Raw genomic sequence first — 19929 nt, 5'->3', positions numbered from 1 at the left:
GGGGCGGGGTCGACGCCGGGCGAGCGGGCGGGGTGCGCCGGTCCGCTCCTGCGAGAGCAGCTGGGCCCGCGGAGCTGCAGCTGGATACCGAGCCGGGGCCCGGGCGGGAGTCGGGGCCAGGGCCGGGCCGGAGGGGGCTCCAGCGATATGGGGTCGGCCGACTCGAAGCTGAACTTCCGAAAGGCGGTGATCCAGCTCACCACCAAGACGCAGGTGCGCCCGGGGCCCCGGCCTCCCCACCCACCTGCCGGGCTGGGGGCTGGGCAGGGCTGGGGGGCTGCAAGAACTTGGCTTGCCGGGAGATAGGGGGACCAGATGGCCAGGAGGGTGACGCTGAGGCCAGCGCCGGAGCGAGACCCCTTGGCCTGTATCCCAGGGCTCCAGCCCCTAGCCCCACCCCCGGCCTTCTCTCCCGGGAACATCCCTTTTCCCTCAGCTGCTGCTGCCACCTTAGGCTGACGTGTGCCTGCTCTCCAAGCCGGCGTCGCCGCTGTCCGCCCCTCTGTCCAACCCCCCCCAAGCCCCTCCAGCCTCGCATCTCCAGCCTCCTCCCCCGCCCCAAAACACCTCCCTGCTCTCCTCCCTGCCCCTCGGTGCCCGCGGGTCCCGGAGGCACAGACCCGGCTGACTCAATGCAAACAAAGCCGGCCGGCGCCCTCCCGGATCCGCGAAACAGCTGGTGCGCGGCAGCGGCAGCGGCCTCGCTGGGCCCAGGTCGATGCCCACGGCCAGGGAAGGCCCAGGTCTTGCTGGGAACACGCAGAGTGGCGGGCAGCGCTGCAGCCTGGCAAGGGGACCTGTTCCCAGATCTATGGAATCCAGGTTCCCAGCTGGGGACCACTGCTCCAGGGGGCTCCCCCTTTGAGGCCCAGCGCTGAGGTTGGCTGTGTTTGCAGGTACCCTCTGTTCTCTGGGTCAGGGCTAAGAACCGTCCAGGCTGCCCTTGATGCCTGAGGGTATCTTTCACCCTAGGCCATGCTAGCACACTCCCCTAAGTCCACAAGTGGCACAGAGGCCACCTCCTTGCCCCCAGCACAAGGACCTGGCCCCGGCAAGGCTTCTTCCCTGCCCACCCCTCTCTCCTCACTCTTTGAGCCAGGCTGCTCTGGCCACAGAGATGCCCAGCTCTCACTCCTCAGATCCCCCACTTTCAAGGGAGTCAGGACCTGCTGCTATCTGGGACTTTCCTCCTACCCCCGCCCCCAGGGCTCTCTCTGGCTCTAGGCAATTAGAGTGGGTTCAGGGGAGCTATTTCCTGGTGGCTCACAGCTCCAGAGGCCAGACCTCTGGTCCCACACTCTCTCGATCCCACAAGAGAAAGGTCAGGAGCCCGGCAAACACCCGGGGGCTCTGGAGAGTCCAGCCCCAGCTGAGAGGCGTTTGATAGAAACCAGGCCTTGCTTCTCGCCACTTCCCCCGTGGCTCCTGGTTATTTCTGGCTCTTGGCTTTCTTGGCATGGGGCTGCTAGATCTGAGGGTGGCAGGTGGGCCAGCCTCTCAGTGCGGGGCCATAGGGAGAGGAAGGGAGGCCTCCATGTTTACCTACCTGGGTGGGGGGGAAACACCTTGTTGGAGGAACGAGGTATGGGCTGTAGCCTCAGCAGCCAGGGTCCTTTGCCAGGCCAGCAGGGCCACGTCCCAAAGGATCTGCGTGGACAAGATTCCTACCTGCTCCGGTCCCCTCCCCAAAATACAGTGTGCCTCCATCTTTCCCTGGCTGTGGCCCTGTGACAGGGCTGACTGAGATGGTGCTGTCTTGTTTCCCAGTTGGGGACAGTAAGTTGGCTTGGGACAGGACTGGAGCCAGAGACCAGCCTGGGTCTCCCTCTGGAGGGCCCTGGGCCCTGCAGGTGGGAGGGGGCCTGGGCTGCCTGGAGGGAGAGACCCTCAGGAATGAGGCCACTTGCCCTGTGTAGTGACCTGGCTCGGGCAGCTCAAGAGTCGGGACCAGATCCCAGATGGTGTTTCCAGACCTTGCCACTCCGTGTCCCCAAGGAGATTCAGGCCAGCTGTGTCCACAAGATGTCCTCCTGTCCCAGGCCTTCAGAGGCTGTGCTGTGAACACAGATTTTTGCTCTGGGCAGCAGACAAACCGACCCAGCACCTTTTCCCGTGGCCTGGGCCGGAGCTGCCACTGCTCGGCCTTCCCTGCCTTCCTGTGTTGCATCCTGTTTTCTTCCTGCCTCGGGCTAGGCCTGACCCTGGTCCTGAGGGCCAGCAGCTTTGGCTGTGTTTCCAGAGCCTTTCCTGGTGTGGGTGGGGCCCTGGCGGGGGCACATTCCTGGACCTGAGACCCTCTCCTAGATCCTGTCCGTTTGGAGATTGTTTGCCGTAGGTCAGATGATACCGGGTGGGTCTATGTTTACATGTGTGCACATGTACGTGTGTGTGAATGCCGTTGTGACACAGTCCTCCGGTACAGGTCACCCTCAGCAGGCTAGAGCACTGCTGGTCCTTCCCTTCTCCCCGCCACCAGAGAGGTTCAGAAGATGCAGCTGGTCCCCCAGGCTGGCGGGGGCTTTGGCCTGAGCAAGTCCTGGTAAAGCTATGCTAAGAATATCTGGTTTCCCACCAGGGTAGCTCAGTGCCCCTGGCAGCATGGGCCTGCCCACCTCCAGCAAAGAAACTGGCTTGGATTTTAGAAGCTTTCTTGCGTTGGGTGGAGCCCAGCTGGGGTAACTGAGGCAGGGGCTAAGCCATGTCCCCCCTCCAACAAAAGTTCCAGTGACCCTGGCAGTACCTGTAGCATCAGGTTAGCCTGGTATGGTCAGGTAATGGTCACCAAACTGAAGTGTCTGAGCCACAGCTGGGACCAGGTGGGGAGGCCCAAGTTGGGGATGGGGGAGGTGAAAGTCTTCACTCCTGAAGTTCAAGGCCAGCTCCCAGAGCTGGGACTTTCCTCTGCTTCAGGTCTGGGCTGCCCTGGGGCCTCCGAAGTTCCCTCCTAAGGCTCTCTCCTCATTTTGAATTCAATCCCCAGGTGACACTTACCTGATGAACTAGGTCAGAGGTCAACTCCACTTGATGAGTGTCTGCCCCTTTAGGGGGGTAGTGGCTATGTGGGAGGTGGGGAAGGTGGCATTCCAGAGGTGTTCCCAGATGGTGGGGGGCTCTGCACATTTTCTGGGATGTTCCTTCCCCACTCCCACCCTGGCCACCCACACGGGGATGTGTTTCCCCTGGATCCCAGTGAGTGTCAGAGAGCTGTCTGGACTGAGGGCAAGTGGGCCAGCAAACCCCAGCCCCAGGGACCCTCCTTTGGTCTTTGTTCCTCTCCGCCCGGCTAACTCGCTCTACCAGTTCTGGGACTGAGCACGTCCTGGTGCCAGGCCTGCCCTGAAGGCCATGGCCACAAGCTGCCCTGTACCTCAGAGGGGGGCATTGTTTGGGGGGTGGGCTAGGGTGAACCTGGACCCTGGGGAGGCTTGTGGCCAGGCCTGAGTTTGGGCAGCCCCACTGGCGCTCAGCTCTGCCCTGTGACGGGGCTGAAGGGATCTCTGTTTAGGACTAATTACAGCCTTTGGCTGAACGAATATTGGCTGAGTGTCTGCCATATGCCTCAAGTGCACGGTCAGGGAAGAAGGGCTGATGGACTCGTGGGGCCTCCACGCAAGCACACCCAGACCTGTTGGGGACTATGATGAGTGACTGAGGGGGGTTCCAAGGTCGAGGGAGCCCGCTTGTCCAAGCTCTGGGAGACTTCTTGGAAGAAGCGGCTTCGGAGAACAGAATTATTTTTTAACAAGATTCATATTTTTTTCTGATGGTAAGACTGATGCATATTGCATGCGGGTTTGTGGTGGGGTAGCAAGGCCCCATTATCAGCCCTTTCAGAGAAGGCAAAAGTTTAGGTTGATTGGAGCAACCCAGGAAGATTTCTTGCAGGAAGTGCTATTCAGGAGGGTAAGAGTGTCTTGGATGCCCCTCAAACAGATGAACATTCAAAAGGAAAAAATAGTAATACGTATGCTTACAGAAAAATATAAAGAAAATAATAACCACCCCATGAGATAATTGCTGTTGACATTCTGTCATTTTCTTCTAGGCTTTTATTCCTGTATAATTTAACACAAAATTGTGATCATCCTATAGTTAATTTTATATCTTGCCTTTTTCACATAACATTGTACTGTGAGCATTTTCCATTCATTCATATTCTTTGAAGACGTGATTCCGATGGCTGTGTAATATTCCACTGTATGCGGGTGCCTTAACTTTTCAAGCATTTCCCCAATTGTTGGTTATTTAGGTTGATTCCAAGTTTTCACTGTTATCAACTCTTCAATAAGCATCCTCATACCTGCACTTCTCAGATCATTTCCTTAGGAAAGATTTCTAGAAGTGGAGTTCATGATTCAACCTGGTTGTCTATATGACCGACTGACTATATGACTTAAAAGGCATACGTGTGTTGAAGGCATGTTGCCTTGATAGGACCGCTGGGGCTTTGGGATGTGTTAGAAGGGGCGGGCGTGCTGGGAAGAGGGGACAGTCTGAGCAAAGGCAAAGAGAAAATATGGCAGGGTTGTGTTGTTGGGATAGTAACTACAGGTGTGTGTGCGCACACATACCTGTGCACACTTGTGTATGTACACGTGTCCGTGTATGTGTACGTGCACGTGTGTGGCTTGTATGTGTGTTTAGGTGTGATCTTGGCTGACTCTCTGGCCGAGGTCTGGACTCTGCAGGCAGTGGGGAGCCCTAAGATCTTCGTTGAGGGAACAATGCCTTTGGAGGGGGGGCCGTGGCAAGAGTGGCCTGAACTGCAGCACAGGTGGTGGGTACCAGAGGAGCAGGTGTTGTCAGAGAGCTGTGGGATGACTCCTTTATTTTATTTTATTATTATTTTTTTTTGCGGTACGCGGGCCTCTCACTGCTGTGGCCTCTCCCGTTGCGGAGCACAGGCTCCGGACGCGCAGGCTCAGCGGCCATGGCTCACAGGTCCAGCCGCTCCGCGGCATGTGGAATCTTCCCGGACCGGGGCACGAACCCGTGTCCCCTGCATTGGCAGGCGGACTCTCAACCACTGTGCCACCAGGGAAGCCCGGGATGACTCCTTTAGATTTGGCATCTGTTGGGTATACCAGCAGAGGGTGGAGGCTGGGGCCGAGGGGGCAGCCTGGGTGAATGGAAATGAGCATATGTCCCCTTGTCTTCTTCCTAGGGGGAGGGGCACAGTCTGGCTCTGGTCCCTGGGCACTTGACTCAGGGGTGTGGCCTGGGGAGGCCCCCAGGTGGGGAGGGCCTGCCAGAGGGGGATGGTGAGTTACTGAGGGTCACACAGTCCCTCAGGGACTGGGCTGGGCTTTGGCCACTGGATTCAGTGTCCGGCTGGCCCCTGACCATCTGTGTCAAGTGTCCCCAGCCTGCCCGTGCCAGCCGGGGCTCATGGTGGCTGAAGGATGTCTCCCATGTGGGAAGGCTCCTGGCACCAGCAGGGATGGAGTAGGGGGCTTCCCTTTCGGGGGCTCCCTTGGCTACAGGGTGGGCAAACTGTGGACCTGCTGGCAAGAGACCATGCAGCTCTGGACACTGCATCTCCCCACAGCCCGTGGAAGCCACTGATGACGCCTTTTGGGACCAGTTCTGGGCGGACACGGCCACCTCGGTGCAGGATGTCTTTGCACTGGTGCCGGCAGCGGAGATCCGGGCGGTGCGAGAGGAGTCACCCTCCAACCTGGCCACTCTGTGCTACAAGGTGAAGGGTGCCCAGGCCCTTACTGCCACTCCCACCTGAGCTATTTCCCACCCTCCCAGGGAGGCTGGAGCTGGCCCAGCCCTGTGGTCCAAGAGGGCAGGCACCCAGGAAATCCTCCACCCAGATTGGAGTGGTCCCAAGTCTTCACCCACTTCTCCCCCTGGCTGGGCTCTGGGGGAAGTGATGGTGGCAGTGCCACCTGTGAGGGCTGCCTGTGGGTGACACTTTCCATAGGTCAGCTCGTGTAGCTCACCTGTGCGGTTGGTACTGTCAATGTCGCCATTTTACAGATGAGGAAACTGAGGGCCAGATGGCTGGTCACTTAGCAAGGTCTCAGCCAGTGAGTGGTGGGCTGGGTATCGCTCCCAGGATGCTCTAGGCTGCTCCCCGGCCCACGTCCCATCCTCCTGGGCTGGCTGACCCTGTCTAGAGAGGCGGTCCGGTAGGGTGGCCCCACCGTCTCTCCCCCTCTGAAGCCTGGGGTGCCCAGCCTGACCCCAAGTGCCAGGGCCCCACTCCCCACCCTGCCAGCGTGCCTCTCTGCCCATCCTCGCAGGCTGTGGAGAAGCTGGTGCAGGGAGCCGAGAGCGGCTGCCATTCGGAGAAGGAGAAGCAGATTGTCCTGAACTGCAGCCGGCTGCTCACCCGCGTGCTGCCCTACATCTTTGAGGACCCTGACTGGAGGGGCTTCTTCTGGTCCACAGTGCCCGGGGCCGGGCGAGGAGCGGTCTGTGGACCTGGCCAGGGCTGGGCGGGAGGTGGAGTTGTGGTGACAGGGAAGGAACCCCTTCAGGGCCAGCCACATTCCTCCAGACCTCTTCTGGGGTTTGGGAAGGGCAGATGTAGGGGCAGTGCGGGTGCTGCTGAGGAGGGGGGCCAGCTCTTCCTCCTTGAGCCCCCGCTTTCTCTCCCATGGGGGTCTCTGCCTCTACAGCTGGGCAGAGATGGGGGCAGGGCAACTGGGCCCTCCCCCCCCAGCAGCCCCACCCCCTCCCTGGCTTTCTGTCCAAGCAACTGGCAGGGGGGTGGGGAGGTGGGCAGTGATTCCCAGCAGGGCTGAGGCTCTAGAGTTTAGGGGACTCACCTCTCCCCTCCCAGTCAGTGGGGAGGTCTCCTCACTGGTCCCAGCCCCGCTCCCCACTCTGTCCCGCTTCTGCCTTGGGACGTTTGGGGTGATTAGGGGTCTACTTCCTGTTCCTTCTCCCACCTCTTCCTCCATCCCTCTGCCCACGAGTGTCTTCCTGGGCCCAGACCCCGTCCTCCTCCCAACCCCCCTCCAAGTCCTGGGGCCACCTCTCCTTAGCCAGCTACGACTGAGGGGGCCTATAGGTGCTGTGTCCCAAGCAGGGAGAGGACGATGACGAGAACGCCCGGCCCCTGGCTGAGTCCCTGCTCCTGGCCATCGCTGACCTGCTCTTCTGCCCAGATTTCACCGTCCAGAGCCACCGGAGGAGCACCGTGGTGAGAGCCCCCCAATCCCCGCCCCCCGGGCCGAGGAGGACTCTGGTCCCAGGTTGGGGCTGGTTGAAATTCCCTTGGGCAGGGGCTGCTCCAGGAAGGCTGGGCTGCCTGGCACGCATGGTCCCGGGGAGGGGGTGGTGGCTGGCACGGCTGGAGGGGAGCCAGCTGGTGCCCGACCCTGCCCCCTGCATCCAGGAGGTCGGGCACAAGCACCCATTGTCTTCGCCTGGGCCGTGGGTGGAGGAGTGGGGCTTACACACAGGAGCCCTGGCCCTCTCACTGCCCGTGGACCCATGGACTGGACCTTGACTGTTCTCCGTCCCCCACTCCCACGCACCACCAGGGGCACCTGATTCCGTTCTGCTCCCTCCCTGTCTCTCTCTCCCTGTCTCAAACTGGATTGAGCAAGTACCAGACTGAAGGAAAAGGAGCTTTCAAGAGGTTGAGAACATTCATTTCTTCCCGTGTGCATTAGCACCTGGGGCATTTTGAGGGTCTGTCTTTAGGAGAATATGAGGGTCTTTGCCCTCAAGGATAGCGGGGGGCTTGGGTTGGCCTGATCTCTCCCTGACCCTGTCCCCAGGACTCGGCGGAGGACATCCACTCTCTGGACAGCTGTGAATACATCTGGGAGGCTGGTGTGGGCTTTGCTCACTCCCCCCAGCCCAACTACAACCACGACATGAATCGGTGAGCTTGTTCAGGATGTAGCTGGACCCCAGGCCTGGCCCCCTGCACAGTTCAGAGAGGGAACCATGCGTGGGGTCTTCCAAGGAGACCCTGCCCACTCGTGACCCAACTTCAGCCTCACAGGGATAAAATGGAGTCATTTCTTTTCATGGGCCTGAGCTGGGGCTGGGCAGGGTGGGTGCGCCCTCCTACAGGAGAACTGCGATCTCCAGGTACTGAGCCCTCTCTTCTGTTCTCCCTGCCCAAGGATGGAGCTGCTGAAACTGCTGCTGACGTGCTTCTCTGAGGCCATGTACCTGCCCCCAGCTCCAGACAGCAGCAGCATCAATCCATGGGTGCAGTTTTTTTGTTCCACAGAGAACAGGTGAGGGGCCCCTGGCCTTTCTTTCCATTTCTCCTCCTCTTGGTTCCAGGCAGCCCAGCGCTGAGGCCGTTTGCCAGCCCTGTGAGTCTTATTTGAGGGGATGTGCTGCCCCCTCGTGGTGATAACCTATAAGAACAGTCACACCTTATGCCAGCTCTGTCCACGTCCCATTGGGGGGCCCTGGATGACCCATGCCTGGGTCCTCCATCTAGAGCCCTGCTATCCAGTAGAAATATAATGTGAACCACACACGCAACTTAAACATCTCTAGTAGTGACCTTTAAAAATAAAAAAGAAATAGGTGAAATTAATTTTAATAATGTATTTCATTTAACCCAATATGTCTGAAATATTAGCATTGAGCATGTAATCACTATACAAAATTATTGAAATGTTTTACATTCCCTTTTCATAGTAAGTTTTCAAAATCAAGTGTTTAGTTTACATTCACAGCACCTCTCACTTCAGACCAGCCACATTTTAAGCTCTCCATAGCTACATGTAGCTTGTATTGGGCAGTGCAGTTTATTTTATTTTATTTTTACTGGCCGCACTGCGGGGCTTGCGGGATCTTAGTTTCCCAACCAGGGATTGAATCTGGGCCCTCGGCAGTGAAAACACCGAGTCCTAACCACTGGGCCGCCAGGGAATTCCCTGGGCAGTGCAGTTTATTCAGTGGGTGGAGAGGGAGCATGATAAATACCCTGAAGGGTGGGGAAGCCCCACCCACATGGGGGCACTTATGGGCAGTGGGGGGCATAGGAGCACATGGAGGTGTCCCATGGCTGGATTGAGTATTTAGAGCAGGTACACATGCTCCAGCTGTGCAGCTCCAGCTGTGCCCAGGGCTGTGCTGGCTGCACAGGGGTTAGTGCCCCTCAGTGTCATGGTTCACCCTCTTCTAGACTCTGATTCCCACATGGCAGGCCTCATCCTTCAGGTTTTGCTGGCTGCCTGCTTCTTTCCCCCACCCCAGCCCCCAACTCCCAGAAGGAGCGAGAACCCAGGTGACTCCCTCCACCAGGCACAGTCAAAAGCTGGCCAGAGTTTTCTTTCTTACCAGCATTATGGGGCAAATGGCCACCTTTGCCACTTGATTAACCCCCTTGGGTCTCAGTTTCCTCATCTGTAAGATGAGGAGCTTGACCTCTGGTGTCTTACAAATCTCTGAACGGAGTCATTCTGTGGCCTGGGATCTGGGGGATGGGGCACATGCTTTGCCTCCCAAGGGGAAGCCCGCCTTCCCTGTGGGCCCTCCCACCCTTCTCTGAAGCCCCAAGGAAGGGTATCTGCCCCTCAGAAACGTCAGGGGCATGTCCTTTATACATTTGCCCAACCCTGTAGATCATACAGCATGAAGAGTGAACCCTGGGGACTTCCCTGGCAGTCCAGTGGTTAGGACTCAGTACTTTCACTGCTAAGGGCCCAGGTTTGATCCCTGATCGGGGAACTAAGATCCCACAAGCTGTGGTGTGGCCAAAAAAAAAGAGTGAATCCTGATGTAAGCTGTGGACTTTGGGTGAAAATGATATGTCGATGTAGGGTCTACAGCTGTAACAAGTGTACCACCCTGGTGGGGGATGTCGATAGTGGGGAAGACTGTGCACGTGTTGGGGCAGAGGGTACACGGGAAATCTCTGTGCCTTACTCTCAATTTTGCTGTGAACCTAAAACTGCTCTAAAAAGTATTTTAAAAAATAATTAAAGGGCTTCCCTGGTGGCGCAGTGGTTAAGAATCTGCCTGCCAATGCAAGGGACACGGGTTCGAGCCCTGGGCCGGGAAGATCCCACGTGCCACAGAGCAACTAGGCCCACGAGCCACAACTCCTGAGCCTGCTCTCTAGAGCCCGTGAGCCACAACTACTGAAGCCTGCACGCCTAGAGCCCGTGCTCCGCAAGAAGAGAAGCCACGACAATGAGGAGCCTGCACACCGCAATGAAGAGTAGCCCCCGCTCACTGCAACTAGAGAAAGCCCACACGCAGCAACGAAGAACCAACACAGCCATAAATAAATAAATAATAAATAAATTTTAAAATTAATTTAAAAAAAACAATAGCCTTCAATCCCTGGAGGTGAAAATCTATGGGGTGTGGGCACGCTATCCTACAAAGAGCCCCTCAGGACTGGCCATCCCACTCTTGATAATAAATTCCTTCTGGCCTTGGCCCAGCCTGGCTTGGGTCGCAGATGCAGGCAAGGATGAGGAGGGGTCCCTCCTTTGTGGGAAGGGATGAACTCCTGGTTCTGCTCCCTGGCCCGAAGATGGGGGCCTGGCACTGAAACCCTTGTGGAATGAGGGGGCTGGCCTGGCTGACCCTTCCACCTGGCTACGGCTGGGGGCGGAGGGAGGGCTGGGCTGGTGGGTGGTGTCTCTGAAGCTCCGCCCCTCCTCTCCTGCTGCAGACACGCCCTGCCCCTCTTCACTTCCCTCCTCAACACCGTGTGTGCCTATGACCCTGTGGGCTACGGGATCCCCTACAACCACCTGCTCTTCTCTGACTACCGGGAACCCCTGGTGGAGGAAGCTGCTCAAGTGCTCATTGTCACCTTGGACCATGACGGCGCCACCCCCACCGTGGACGGTACCACCACAGGCACAGCCATGGATGATGCTGATGTAAGGACGGGAGAGGGAGGGCAGCCAGCCCTGCCAGGCTGTGGGCGGGTGGCACCCCCTCTAGCGGAGCTGGGCAAAGGATATCCAGTGGGTACCTCGTGGGGGTATCTGGGGTCAGAGGGGGTACTGCTGCACTGCCTAGGCCTGGGGTAGGGGCAGGGGGTGACGGCACCTGCTCACCCCAGGCTCTGCCCTCCGCAGCCTCCAGGGCCTGAGAACCTGTTTGTGAACTACCTGTCCCGCATCCATCGCGAGGAGGTGAGTCCAACGATGCTCTTGCTCTTGTGGGTTCTTGATGCCCACCCTCCACAAAGGTTGTGGCCTTGCAGGGTGTGAGGGGATGCAGATGAGATGGGGGTAGGGAGAGTCCTGACTCCTACATGAGGGAACCACGGTCCCCGTGGACTCAGGCCACCACAGGTGAAGTCATGATGGCAGGACCGCGAGGGTCTTGAGACTCAGAAAAGGGCCGATGGCCTCAACTGGGTGAGGGTAGCCGGGAAGACTTCCAGGAGGAGGTGGCTCTGATGTCAGGTTTGCTGGGGGAATGACAGTGGACGGAAAGGCCAGTCACACCTGAGTTCCTGTGTCTTGTGACCTTGGGGGAGGTTCTTGTGCTCCCAGAGCTCTAACCTCTGCAGCTATGACATGGGAACAGTAACTGTGCCCTTGCCTTGTAGTGAGGATTAGTTGAGAGCACAGTCCAGCAGGCAGCAGGTGCTCAGTGAATGACAGCTCTCTGAGGATAGAAGGCTCCTCCCGTGTCACAGGGCGATGGGGAGGGGTGGAAGGATGTCACCTGTCAACAAGGAGTCCAGGTGGGCCTGTGAGGAGGTCACTAGGAGCAGATGGGGAGCCTGTGGTCTGGCGGAGGGGCAGGGTGCTCTCTAGACTTGCCCTGGACACAGCTTCTGAGGGGCTGCCCCCGGGACAGCTGTTGATGCCACTGGCATCTGGGCCCCTCCGGCTCTAGAGGTGGGCTCAGGCCCTGGGGGGCTCGGAGGCATCTGTGGGAGGCCTGGCCAGGAAGCCTGGATTGTTGGGAGCTGGACTGGACAGGCCCCTGCCCTTCCCCCACCCAGGACTTCCAGTTCATCCTCAAGGGCATAGCCCGGCTGCTCTCCAACCCCCTGCTCCAGACCTATCTGCCCAACTCCACCAAGAAGATCCAGTTCCACCAGGAGTTGCTGGTCCTCTTCTGGAAGCTCTGCGACTTCAACAAGGTGGGCCGGCCTCGGGGGCCCAGGCTGGCAGGCAGTGGTCTGCCTCAGGGATGGGGACAGCATCTGGGGAGACTCCCAGCAGAGGGAGGGGGTGGGGCAGAGCCCCTCCCCCTGACTCTGCCCATGTGTCCCCGCCTCCCCCCAGAAATTCCTCTTCTTTGTGCTGAAAAGCAGTGACGTGCTGGATATCCTGGTGCCCATCCTCTACTTCCTCAACGATGCCCGAGCAGATCAGTGTAAGGCTGGGGTGGGCTGAGGATCCCTGGGGGGTTCCTCGCGGAGGGGCAGTTTCGGCCAGTCTGTCCTGCCTCCCAGCAGCTCAGGCCTGGTGCCCCGACCTCCCGGGAAGGGCTTCTCCCTTTACCCCCAAGATGGGTCCCTGCCCTGGGCTCCCTTTCTCCCCCCCACCCCACCCAGCGTGGTGACCCCTCCCATGCCACGTGCCGCAGCTCGGGTGGGCCTGATGCACATCGGCGTCTTCATCCTGCTGCTTCTGAGCGGCGAACGGAACTTCGGGGTGCGGCTGAACAAGCCCTACTCAGTGCGCGTGCCCATGGACATCCCGGTCTTCACCGGCACCCACGCCGACCTGCTCATTGTGGTGAGGGAGCTCCCGCCAGGACCTGGGTGTGTGGTGTAACGTCCCCTCGGCTGAGTCTGGAGGCGGCAGAGACCCCATGGCTGCTCCTCTGCCTCCCCGCACAGGTTTTCCACAAGATCATCACCAGCGGGCACCAGCGGCTGCAGCCCCTCTTCGATTGTCTGCTCACCATCGTCGTTAACGGTAGGGGGGCCCAGAGCCCGCCTTCCCCATGCTCACCACCAGGGGGCGTCAGGCCACAGGCTGACCTGCCGCTGGCTCCCTGGTTCAAACCAGCTGGGTACAATAGAAATATCAGGGCAGCCAAGTATGTACTGGTCAGTTTTCTAGTAGCCATATTAAAAAGGAAGAAGGAAAGAAAGAGAGAGGTGACAATAATTTTATTATATATTTAATTTAATCTGTTGTATCCAAAATACCATCATCTCAATATGTAACCAGAATACAAAATTATTGAGATGTTCTGCATTCGTTTTTGAATCCAGTTTTCCAAATCTTGTGTGTGTTCCATGCGTGCAACACACATCCATTAGGACTACGTTTCTAGCACTTAATGGCCACATGTGGCTTGCGGCTGAGGTATTGGACTGCGCAGGTTTGGATGAAGGCCCCGCCCACAAGCAAGGGCTGTAGATGGCTGCCTCCGAGCTGGGAGGGGGCTGACAGGGGCCCTGGACCCAGCAAGGTCGGGGCCTAGGGCTGGGGCGGCATGACTTCCGCGCAGCTGCTTTTTGGAGAGGAAGGTCCTGAATGGGAGGGGCTGACTATTCCGTGGTCCGGTTTGGACTCCAGGGTGGGTGGGATGTTGTAGGGCCTTGGTGACCTCTAGCTGCATTGTTGGACTGTGAGTTCTGGGGCCAGAATCTCACCTTCCATCACTGGCTCCACCCCACAAATCTTCACTGAGAATGCATTTGTGAACAAGATAGCCACCAAACCCTGCCCCATCCTGAGGGAGAAAGACACGGGGCAAGGAAGCACACAGATCAATCTGTGACTTCAAGCCGTGTGCAGCCTCGCATTTCTGACTCCCCCTTCACAGGCTGTGCAGAAAATCTCTATCTAATTGTATGTGGAATATCAGCTTGATATTCTATTAAAATTTTTTTTAATAATATTTTTAGTTTTTGGCTGCACTGTGCAGCTTGTGGGATCTTAGTTCCCTGACCAGGGATCGAATCTGGGCCCCCTGCAGTGGAAGCTCGGAGTCCTAACCACTGGATCGCCAAGGAATTCCCAGCTTGATGTTCTAGAAAGAGTTAAAGATCCTGTGTTTGTATCCCTGCCCAATCATTTTATAACTGGAGAACTCTGGACAAGTTTATGAACCTCTCTGAGCCTCAGTTTCCTCATCTGTAAAATGGGGATGGTCTCCTCTCTGTCCACCTCCCTCTCAGATGCGGGGAGGAGTGGGGGAGATGGAGTGTGTGAGTGGCTTTGTAAACGGCGTGGCTGTCCACAGGGGAGGGGCCAGGGTGGAGCCCTGGGCCTCTGCAGGAGGCATGGCCAGTGTGGCCTTAGCCTCTGGTGCTTGGTCTTCCTGACTTTTCGGGGGACTTCACAGGCAGGGGGCAGGGAGGGTGTGGGAGCAGGAGCATCGTGTCCCACCCAGGCCCAGGATGTGCTGGGGTGGTTGGTGGGGGCCCCAGGAGTGAGCCGACCCCTCCCCTGCAGTGTCCCCCTACCTCAAGAGCCTGTCCATGGTGGCCGCCAACAAGCTGCTGCACCTGCTGGAGGCCTTCTCCACCACCTGGTTCCTCTTCTCTGCCGCCCAGAACCACCACCTGGTCTTCTTCCTCCTGGAGGTCTTCAACAACATGATCCAGTACCAGTTTGATGGTGAGGCACTGGTCCAAGCCCCTGGCCTGGCCTCGGGGGCAGGAACCAGAGTGGGCAGTGGGCGAGGACACCTCCCCATCTGAGGAGGGCCTAGCCCTCCACCCCTGTGTTTGTCCAGCGTGCAATTATTGAGCACCTACTGCATACCAAACCCTGTGCCAGGTGCAGGGGATTCACTGGGGAACAAAGCAGAGTGTTCCCTGCTCTCTGCTCAAAGCAGAGTGCTCCCGTGGAGCTCATAGCTGGGGAGGGAGCACGGAGGGGGACTTCAAACAGATGGTCACCCAGACAAACAGGTCACCTTAAATCTGTTGAGAAGGAAGTGCAGAGTGGCATGGTCCTGCTGGGTGTCACAGATGCTGGGCTGCCTGGTGTCAGTTAGGGCCTTGCCACTTAGCTCTGTGACTGTGTGCACATAACCTCTCTGAGCCTCAGTTTGTTCATCGGTAAGATGGTCATAACGATAATTCCCAGAGTCCCCATCTCAGAGGGTATTGAGAAGATTAAGTAAAATAATCCCAAAAAAGCACTTAGCACTTGCCTGGTGAACTAATTAGCAGTTATTATTATTTCCCAAATAAGTAATATTTGCACTGATCTATGAGGGCTGAATGGGGGTGGGGAGGGGTAGAAAAACATGGGGGGATCACAATATATGCAAAGGCCCTGGGGTGAGATGTGTTGAAGTGGAAGCAGAGCAGGGTGGTGAGAGGCAGGGCCCAGAGCGGTGGATGGGGCATTGAAGGCCCAGAAAGCGTCTCTTATCTCCCCGGGAGCCAAGGGCGTTCCGCGTGGGCGACAGAGCACAGGCACGTGCCATATCCTCCTTCTTCCCGGTGACCTGACTTGGGGGACAGTCAAAATATTGAACAGCTGGCTTGGTGGGACACTGACACGCTGGGCCCGCCCCACTCTGCCCGCTGTTACCCCTTAGTGCTGGGTGGTGAGAGAGTCCGGAAGGTACCAGGGAGGGACAGGGGCGGAGCTCAGCCCAGAAGCTCTTTTCCCGAAAGGTAGCCTCAGACCACATACGCTGTCCGAAGCCAACCCTGCCTGTGGCTCCCTCTCTTCTGCGCCCCGTGCTGACGCCTCCCCCGGGTTAGACACCCTCCTGTCCTCCAAACTCCCCCTCCCAGGACGACACCCGGGTGAACGGGGTGGCAAGGGGGCCTCCCTGAGACAAGCTTCCTCCCCACAGGCAACTCCAACCTGGTCTATGCCATCATCCGAAAGCGCAGCGTCTTCCACCAGCTGGCCAACCTGCCCACTGACCCGCCCACCATCCACAAGGCACTGCAGCGGCGCCGCCGGGCGCCCGAAGCCTTGTCCCGCACCAGTTCACAGGAGGGTGTCTCCATGGAGGGCTCCCACCCCGCTGCCCCCGCCGAGCCGGGCACCCTCAAGGCCAGCCTGGTGGCTACCCCAGGTCCAGTGCTGGCGAGGGGCAGGGTGTGTGTGCAGAGTGGCGGCAAGGGTGGGGGTGGAGGTGTGGGGGGCCCGGGAGGGCCAGCTTGGTGGGGGGACCGGGCCTCGGGGCTGAGCGTGGGGGGATCAGGCACAGCATCTGTGAAGTGGGGGGAAGTTGGAGACTCTCGGGGCCGGCCCCAGGCAGAGGCTTTCTAGGAGGAGCACTGTGGCAGGAGTCCTCACGGCTCCCCACCCCACCCCCCAGGCATTGAGAAGCTGACGGAGAAGTCCCAGGTGTCAGAGGATGGCACCTTGCGATCCCTGGAGCCTGCACCCCAGCAGAACTCGGCAGAGGGCAGCCCAGCCTCAGAGGTATGTGCGCTAACTCCTGGCAGGGCTGGGGGGCGAGGCTGGGCTTTCCCTTTCTCCCTGGCCTCCGAGGTGTAGGCCGGACCGGAGCACTCTGCAGCAGAGGGGCAGGTACCCTGTGCCCAGGGCATCAGGCTTGGCACTGATGACTCTCTGGGGATGGGGGGCCTTTCACAGACCCCTCCCTTGTTTATTGGTCACGGGCTCAATCCCTTGGCCTTGAGCCTCCTCATCCATCAGCCTTATCTAGGCTGGGCTGGCCTTTACCCAGTCTGCTCAGTCAGCTCCTGGCACTAAACCTGTCACTGGGCTGGGCAGGGTCAGGCAGGGCCTGGGTCCCAGGGCAAAGGTGCTGGGCTGAGCTATCCCCTCCTTTGGGAGTGAGCCCCCTCCCTGCAACATGGGCCAATGGGGAGACCTCCTTGCCCTCCCCCCCCACCCCCCGCACCCTCTCCCCACATCCCTCTCTCTTATTCCTTCCCCGGGACCAGGAGCCCAGCCAGGCGCGGCGGGAGCAGCGGCGACTGTCCAGCGCATCAGCCAGTGGGCAGTGGAGCCCGACGTCGGAGTGGGTGAGGGTGGGACAGATGGTGCAAGGTGCCGGGGTGGGTCCGGGGCTCCTGGCCCTGGGAACAGCTCAGGAGAGGCTTGGATGGGAATGGGTCCAAATCCAAGGACTGGCCCGGGTCAGGTTAGGGGTCAGTCCTGTCTCCTGACCTTGGCCTCTCTGGCTTGGTTGCTTCCTCTACACTGTCCCAGAGTTTGTTCCCCAGCAGGGTTAAGCTTCAGTTGTCCACAGCCCTTTCTTAGTAAATCACCCTTTGCAGCTTCCTTCCCCGAATCCCTTGCCCTCTCCCTTATATGACTCCTTAGAGCACCACTAATTGCATTTGCACGGGGCTAATAAATGTCCCTACCTCATCACGCCATCGTGAGGATCAAAGGGGATACTTTCTGGCACATAGTACATGCTCAGTGAGAGGCCCCAGCTCTTCCCGTGAATAGCAGTCACTGTGTACGGGTACTGCGCTGTGCCAGGTCCTTGCTGTGATGAGCGGGGATGCCTTCTGCCTTGGGGAGTCCATGGTTTCAGGTCAGGGGTCAAGCCTATGCCACAGCCTCTGGGGGCTGTTTTGCCAGCCCAGGAACCCCAGTCCCTCCCCCAGGTCCTCTCCTGGAAGTCGAAGCTGCCGCTGCAAACCATCATGAGGCTGCTCCAGGTGCTGGTTCCCCAGGTGGAGAAGATCTGCATTGACAAGTGAGGCTGGGGACGGGGCTGGGCGGGCTGGGCTCTGAGGGGCCAGCCCAGGCTGCGCTGGGGGTGTGGCCAGGACCATGGGCCTCGGGGGTCCAGGGTGAGCCCACTGCTCCCCTTGACCTTCAGAGTGGGCACATTGGAGACCCTCCTCTCCTGGCAGGGGCCTGACGGACGAGTCGGAGATCCTGCGGTTCCTGCAACATGGCACTCTGGTGGGGCTGCTGCCCGTGCCCCACCCCATCCTCATCCGCAAGTACCAGGCCAACTCGGGCACGGCCATGTGGTTCCGCACCTACATGTGGGGCGTCATCTATCTGAGGTGGGCCCCTTGGGGGTGGGGCAGTTACCGGCCTGGGTGGGTCTGGCATTCACCCGAGGGTCAGCTCAGTGGGGCTGTGCCCCGCTAGGGTAGTGGGGTTAATGTCAAGACAGTCGACCAGGGTGGTCTTGTCTGGCGGAGGGTGGGCACCCACTTCCCCAGGGGCAGGGGGCAGAGCCCATGAGGGTGGGAGAACGACAGGCTCGTTCCTCCCCAGTCTTTCCTGCAAGGCCTCCCGGCACCTGGGTGACAGCCCACTCCCTCTGCAGGAACGTGGACCCACCTGTCTGGTACGACACAGACGTGAAGCTGTTTGAGATCCAGCGGGTGTGAAGATGGAAGCCTGCAAGGGGCAGGGACCAGGGGAAGGCGGGGACCCTGGTCCCCCAATGTTCCCCCTGACCCACCATTCTGAGCTTTAAATTACTACGGTCAGGGCTGGGGGCTTGAGTGGCTGAGTCCTGAGTGACAGACCCTGGAGGCCCCTTGTGGCTGGGATGGTGGGGACCGGCCCTGCCCCCTGCCTCCAGGCTGGACTGAGAGGAACTTTCTGTCTCCAGGGCTGCAGCCCTCCGCCAGGGGCCCACCTCACTCTGGCTCCCCTTTGGGACCCGTTTCTGTGCTGACCCTCAGTGCCCGCCTGGCTCCTGAGCTGCCCAGCCCTGGAGGCCACCAGGTCACTGTGCCCTAGTGGGCTGCCCAAGAGGGAGTCTTGGGTGGCCCCTTGAGGCACCTGGGCAGGGTGAGGGGAGCCTTTCCAAGCCTCCTAACGTGAGACCACCTGGTCCAGACCCGGCTCGCTGCCAGGACCCCGGGAAGAAGGAGGGTGACCAGGCTGCTTGTGGAGGAGGCTGGGGGCTGACAGACACCGAAAGCCAGACGAGGGGACCTCGTGCATTTTAGGGATTTGGGGTGGGGTGTTGAGGGTCTCCTGCTATATTCTTCTGGGTCAGTGAATATAGCCTGGCTGGCTCTTATACGGTAATGGGGGCGAGGGAATGGGGGCGGGGGAACAGCTGATCAGTCCTCTCTGCCCCTGCCCACCGCCTGATGACTTGCGGGGAGGGGGACCAGGATACCAACGCCCCATCCTCCTGATTCTGGCTTCTTGGTCTCCCTCACCCCACCTGTGTCAGTACAATCTTTGCTCTGTACAATCGGCCTCTTTACACAGTAAACCCCCCTCTCCATGCCTGGTCTCTTTGTGCTTGGAGGGGAGGGGGTCAGGCCATGGCTCTTGTTTTCAGGGAAGCTGGGGACTCTGCCTCCCAGAATCAGGCCCCAGAGGGCCCTCGGTGCGCACCTGGGAACCAGCGTTTGTCATTTTCTTGGGTGGGGAAATGGAGGGTTGGACGCCTCAGGCTGTGCCCCCCCCCCCGAAAGAAAGAGCCCACACAGGAGAGGCAAGGGGCCTGCCTCTCAGCCTCCTGCACGGCCCCCAGGCAGCCACTGAGACAGCGCTGGGGGTCCAGCACCCAGCTGCAAGGGGTACAAGCCTGGCCTGCAGGGTCCGGGGCTGCCGTCCCTGGGCCTCACCCTGGGCCTCACTCTGGGCACAGTTCACTGTTTGCGCTGGGCTCAGGGAGATGGATGAGCTGTCAGTGCCTGTCCTCCCCATCCGATGGCTCAGAGGATCGGCAGGCCTGGGGTGAGGGGCTGCAGAAAGTCACCGGGGGCTCCATCCTGGGGAGAAGGTGTGCTGGCGAGGAGTGGGGGGGATGCGAGAGCCCCAGCTCCTTTCTTCCCACCTCCTGCCATGGATCAGACAAGGGGAGGACCAGACAAAGGGTCCCCCTCACAAAGAGACCCCTCGTGGCCCAGAAGTAGGATTGTCCCAGCCCCACAGCCCCGCCCAGGACTGTCCCTTCCCACCATATACACAGAGTGCCCTCTCTGTCCCCGGGAACAAAATGCCACGAAGCCCGAATGTAATCGATCAAACAAACAGGGTTTATGTCAGCAGGAGAGAGCTGTTGACCCCTGCCTGGCAGCTAATTAACCAGCTCATTAGGAGACAGGGTGTGTGGGGAGAGAAGGGCAGGGCTGCCTGCCGAACTGCGAGCTTCCAGATGTCCTGGGCT

At 59.2% G+C, this 19929-nt stretch overlaps 1 protein-coding gene across 4 annotated transcripts; it reads left to right on the top strand.

Annotated features, from left to right (window-relative positions):
• Positions 1-73: 73 nt before the first annotated feature.
• On the top strand, positions 74-19026 carry HID1 (HID1 domain containing). Of its 4 annotated transcripts, none has more exons than XM_081218521.1 (19): positions 74-213; positions 5549-5698; positions 6255-6425; positions 7046-7156; positions 7743-7849; positions 8097-8213; positions 10619-10832; positions 11034-11090; positions 11915-12055; positions 12201-12291; positions 12505-12656; positions 12761-12839; positions 14331-14495; positions 15694-15921; positions 16168-16274; positions 16763-16843; positions 17438-17529; positions 17690-17848; positions 18118-19026. In XM_081218521.1, exons 1-19 carry the CDS (start codon positions 148-150, stop codon positions 18179-18181), a joined length of 2352 nt encoding a protein of 783 aa, XP_081074647.1. In that variant the 5' UTR covers positions 74-147; the 3' UTR covers positions 18182-19026. The 4 variants fall into 4 exon arrangements, 3 of the variants coding, with proteins under 3 accessions (XP_081074647.1, XP_081074646.1, XP_081074648.1); XM_081218520.1 differs by having other exon boundaries at positions 7046-7159; XM_081218522.1 differs by lacking the exon at positions 16763-16843 and having other exon boundaries at positions 7046-7159.
• The last annotated feature ends 903 nt before the right edge of the window (positions 19027-19929 follow it).

This window comes from Mesoplodon bidens (genome assembly GCF_964165515.1).
Source record: "Mesoplodon bidens genome assembly, chromosome: 19".
NCBI classification, from domain to species: domain Eukaryota; kingdom Metazoa; phylum Chordata; class Mammalia; order Artiodactyla; family Ziphiidae; genus Mesoplodon; species Mesoplodon bidens.
This window is presented reverse-complemented; position numbering and strand designations above follow the sequence as displayed.

What these genes read in the sequence shown, in the direction of transcription:
- HID1 (XM_081218520.1), top strand. Translation starts at nt 148, where the DNA reads ATGGGGTCGGCCGACTCGAAGCTGAACTTCCGAAAGGCGGTGATCCAG. An exon ending in CAGCCTGGTGGCTACCCCAG is followed by an intron (nt 15,922 to 16,167) that starts GTCCAGTGCTGG and finishes CCCACCCCCCAG; the next exon opens with GCATTGAGAAGCTGACGGAG. An exon ending in GGAGCCCGACGTCGGAGTGG is followed by an intron (nt 16,844 to 17,437) that starts GTGAGGGTGGGA and finishes TCCCTCCCCCAG; the next exon opens with GTCCTCTCCTGGAAGTCGAA.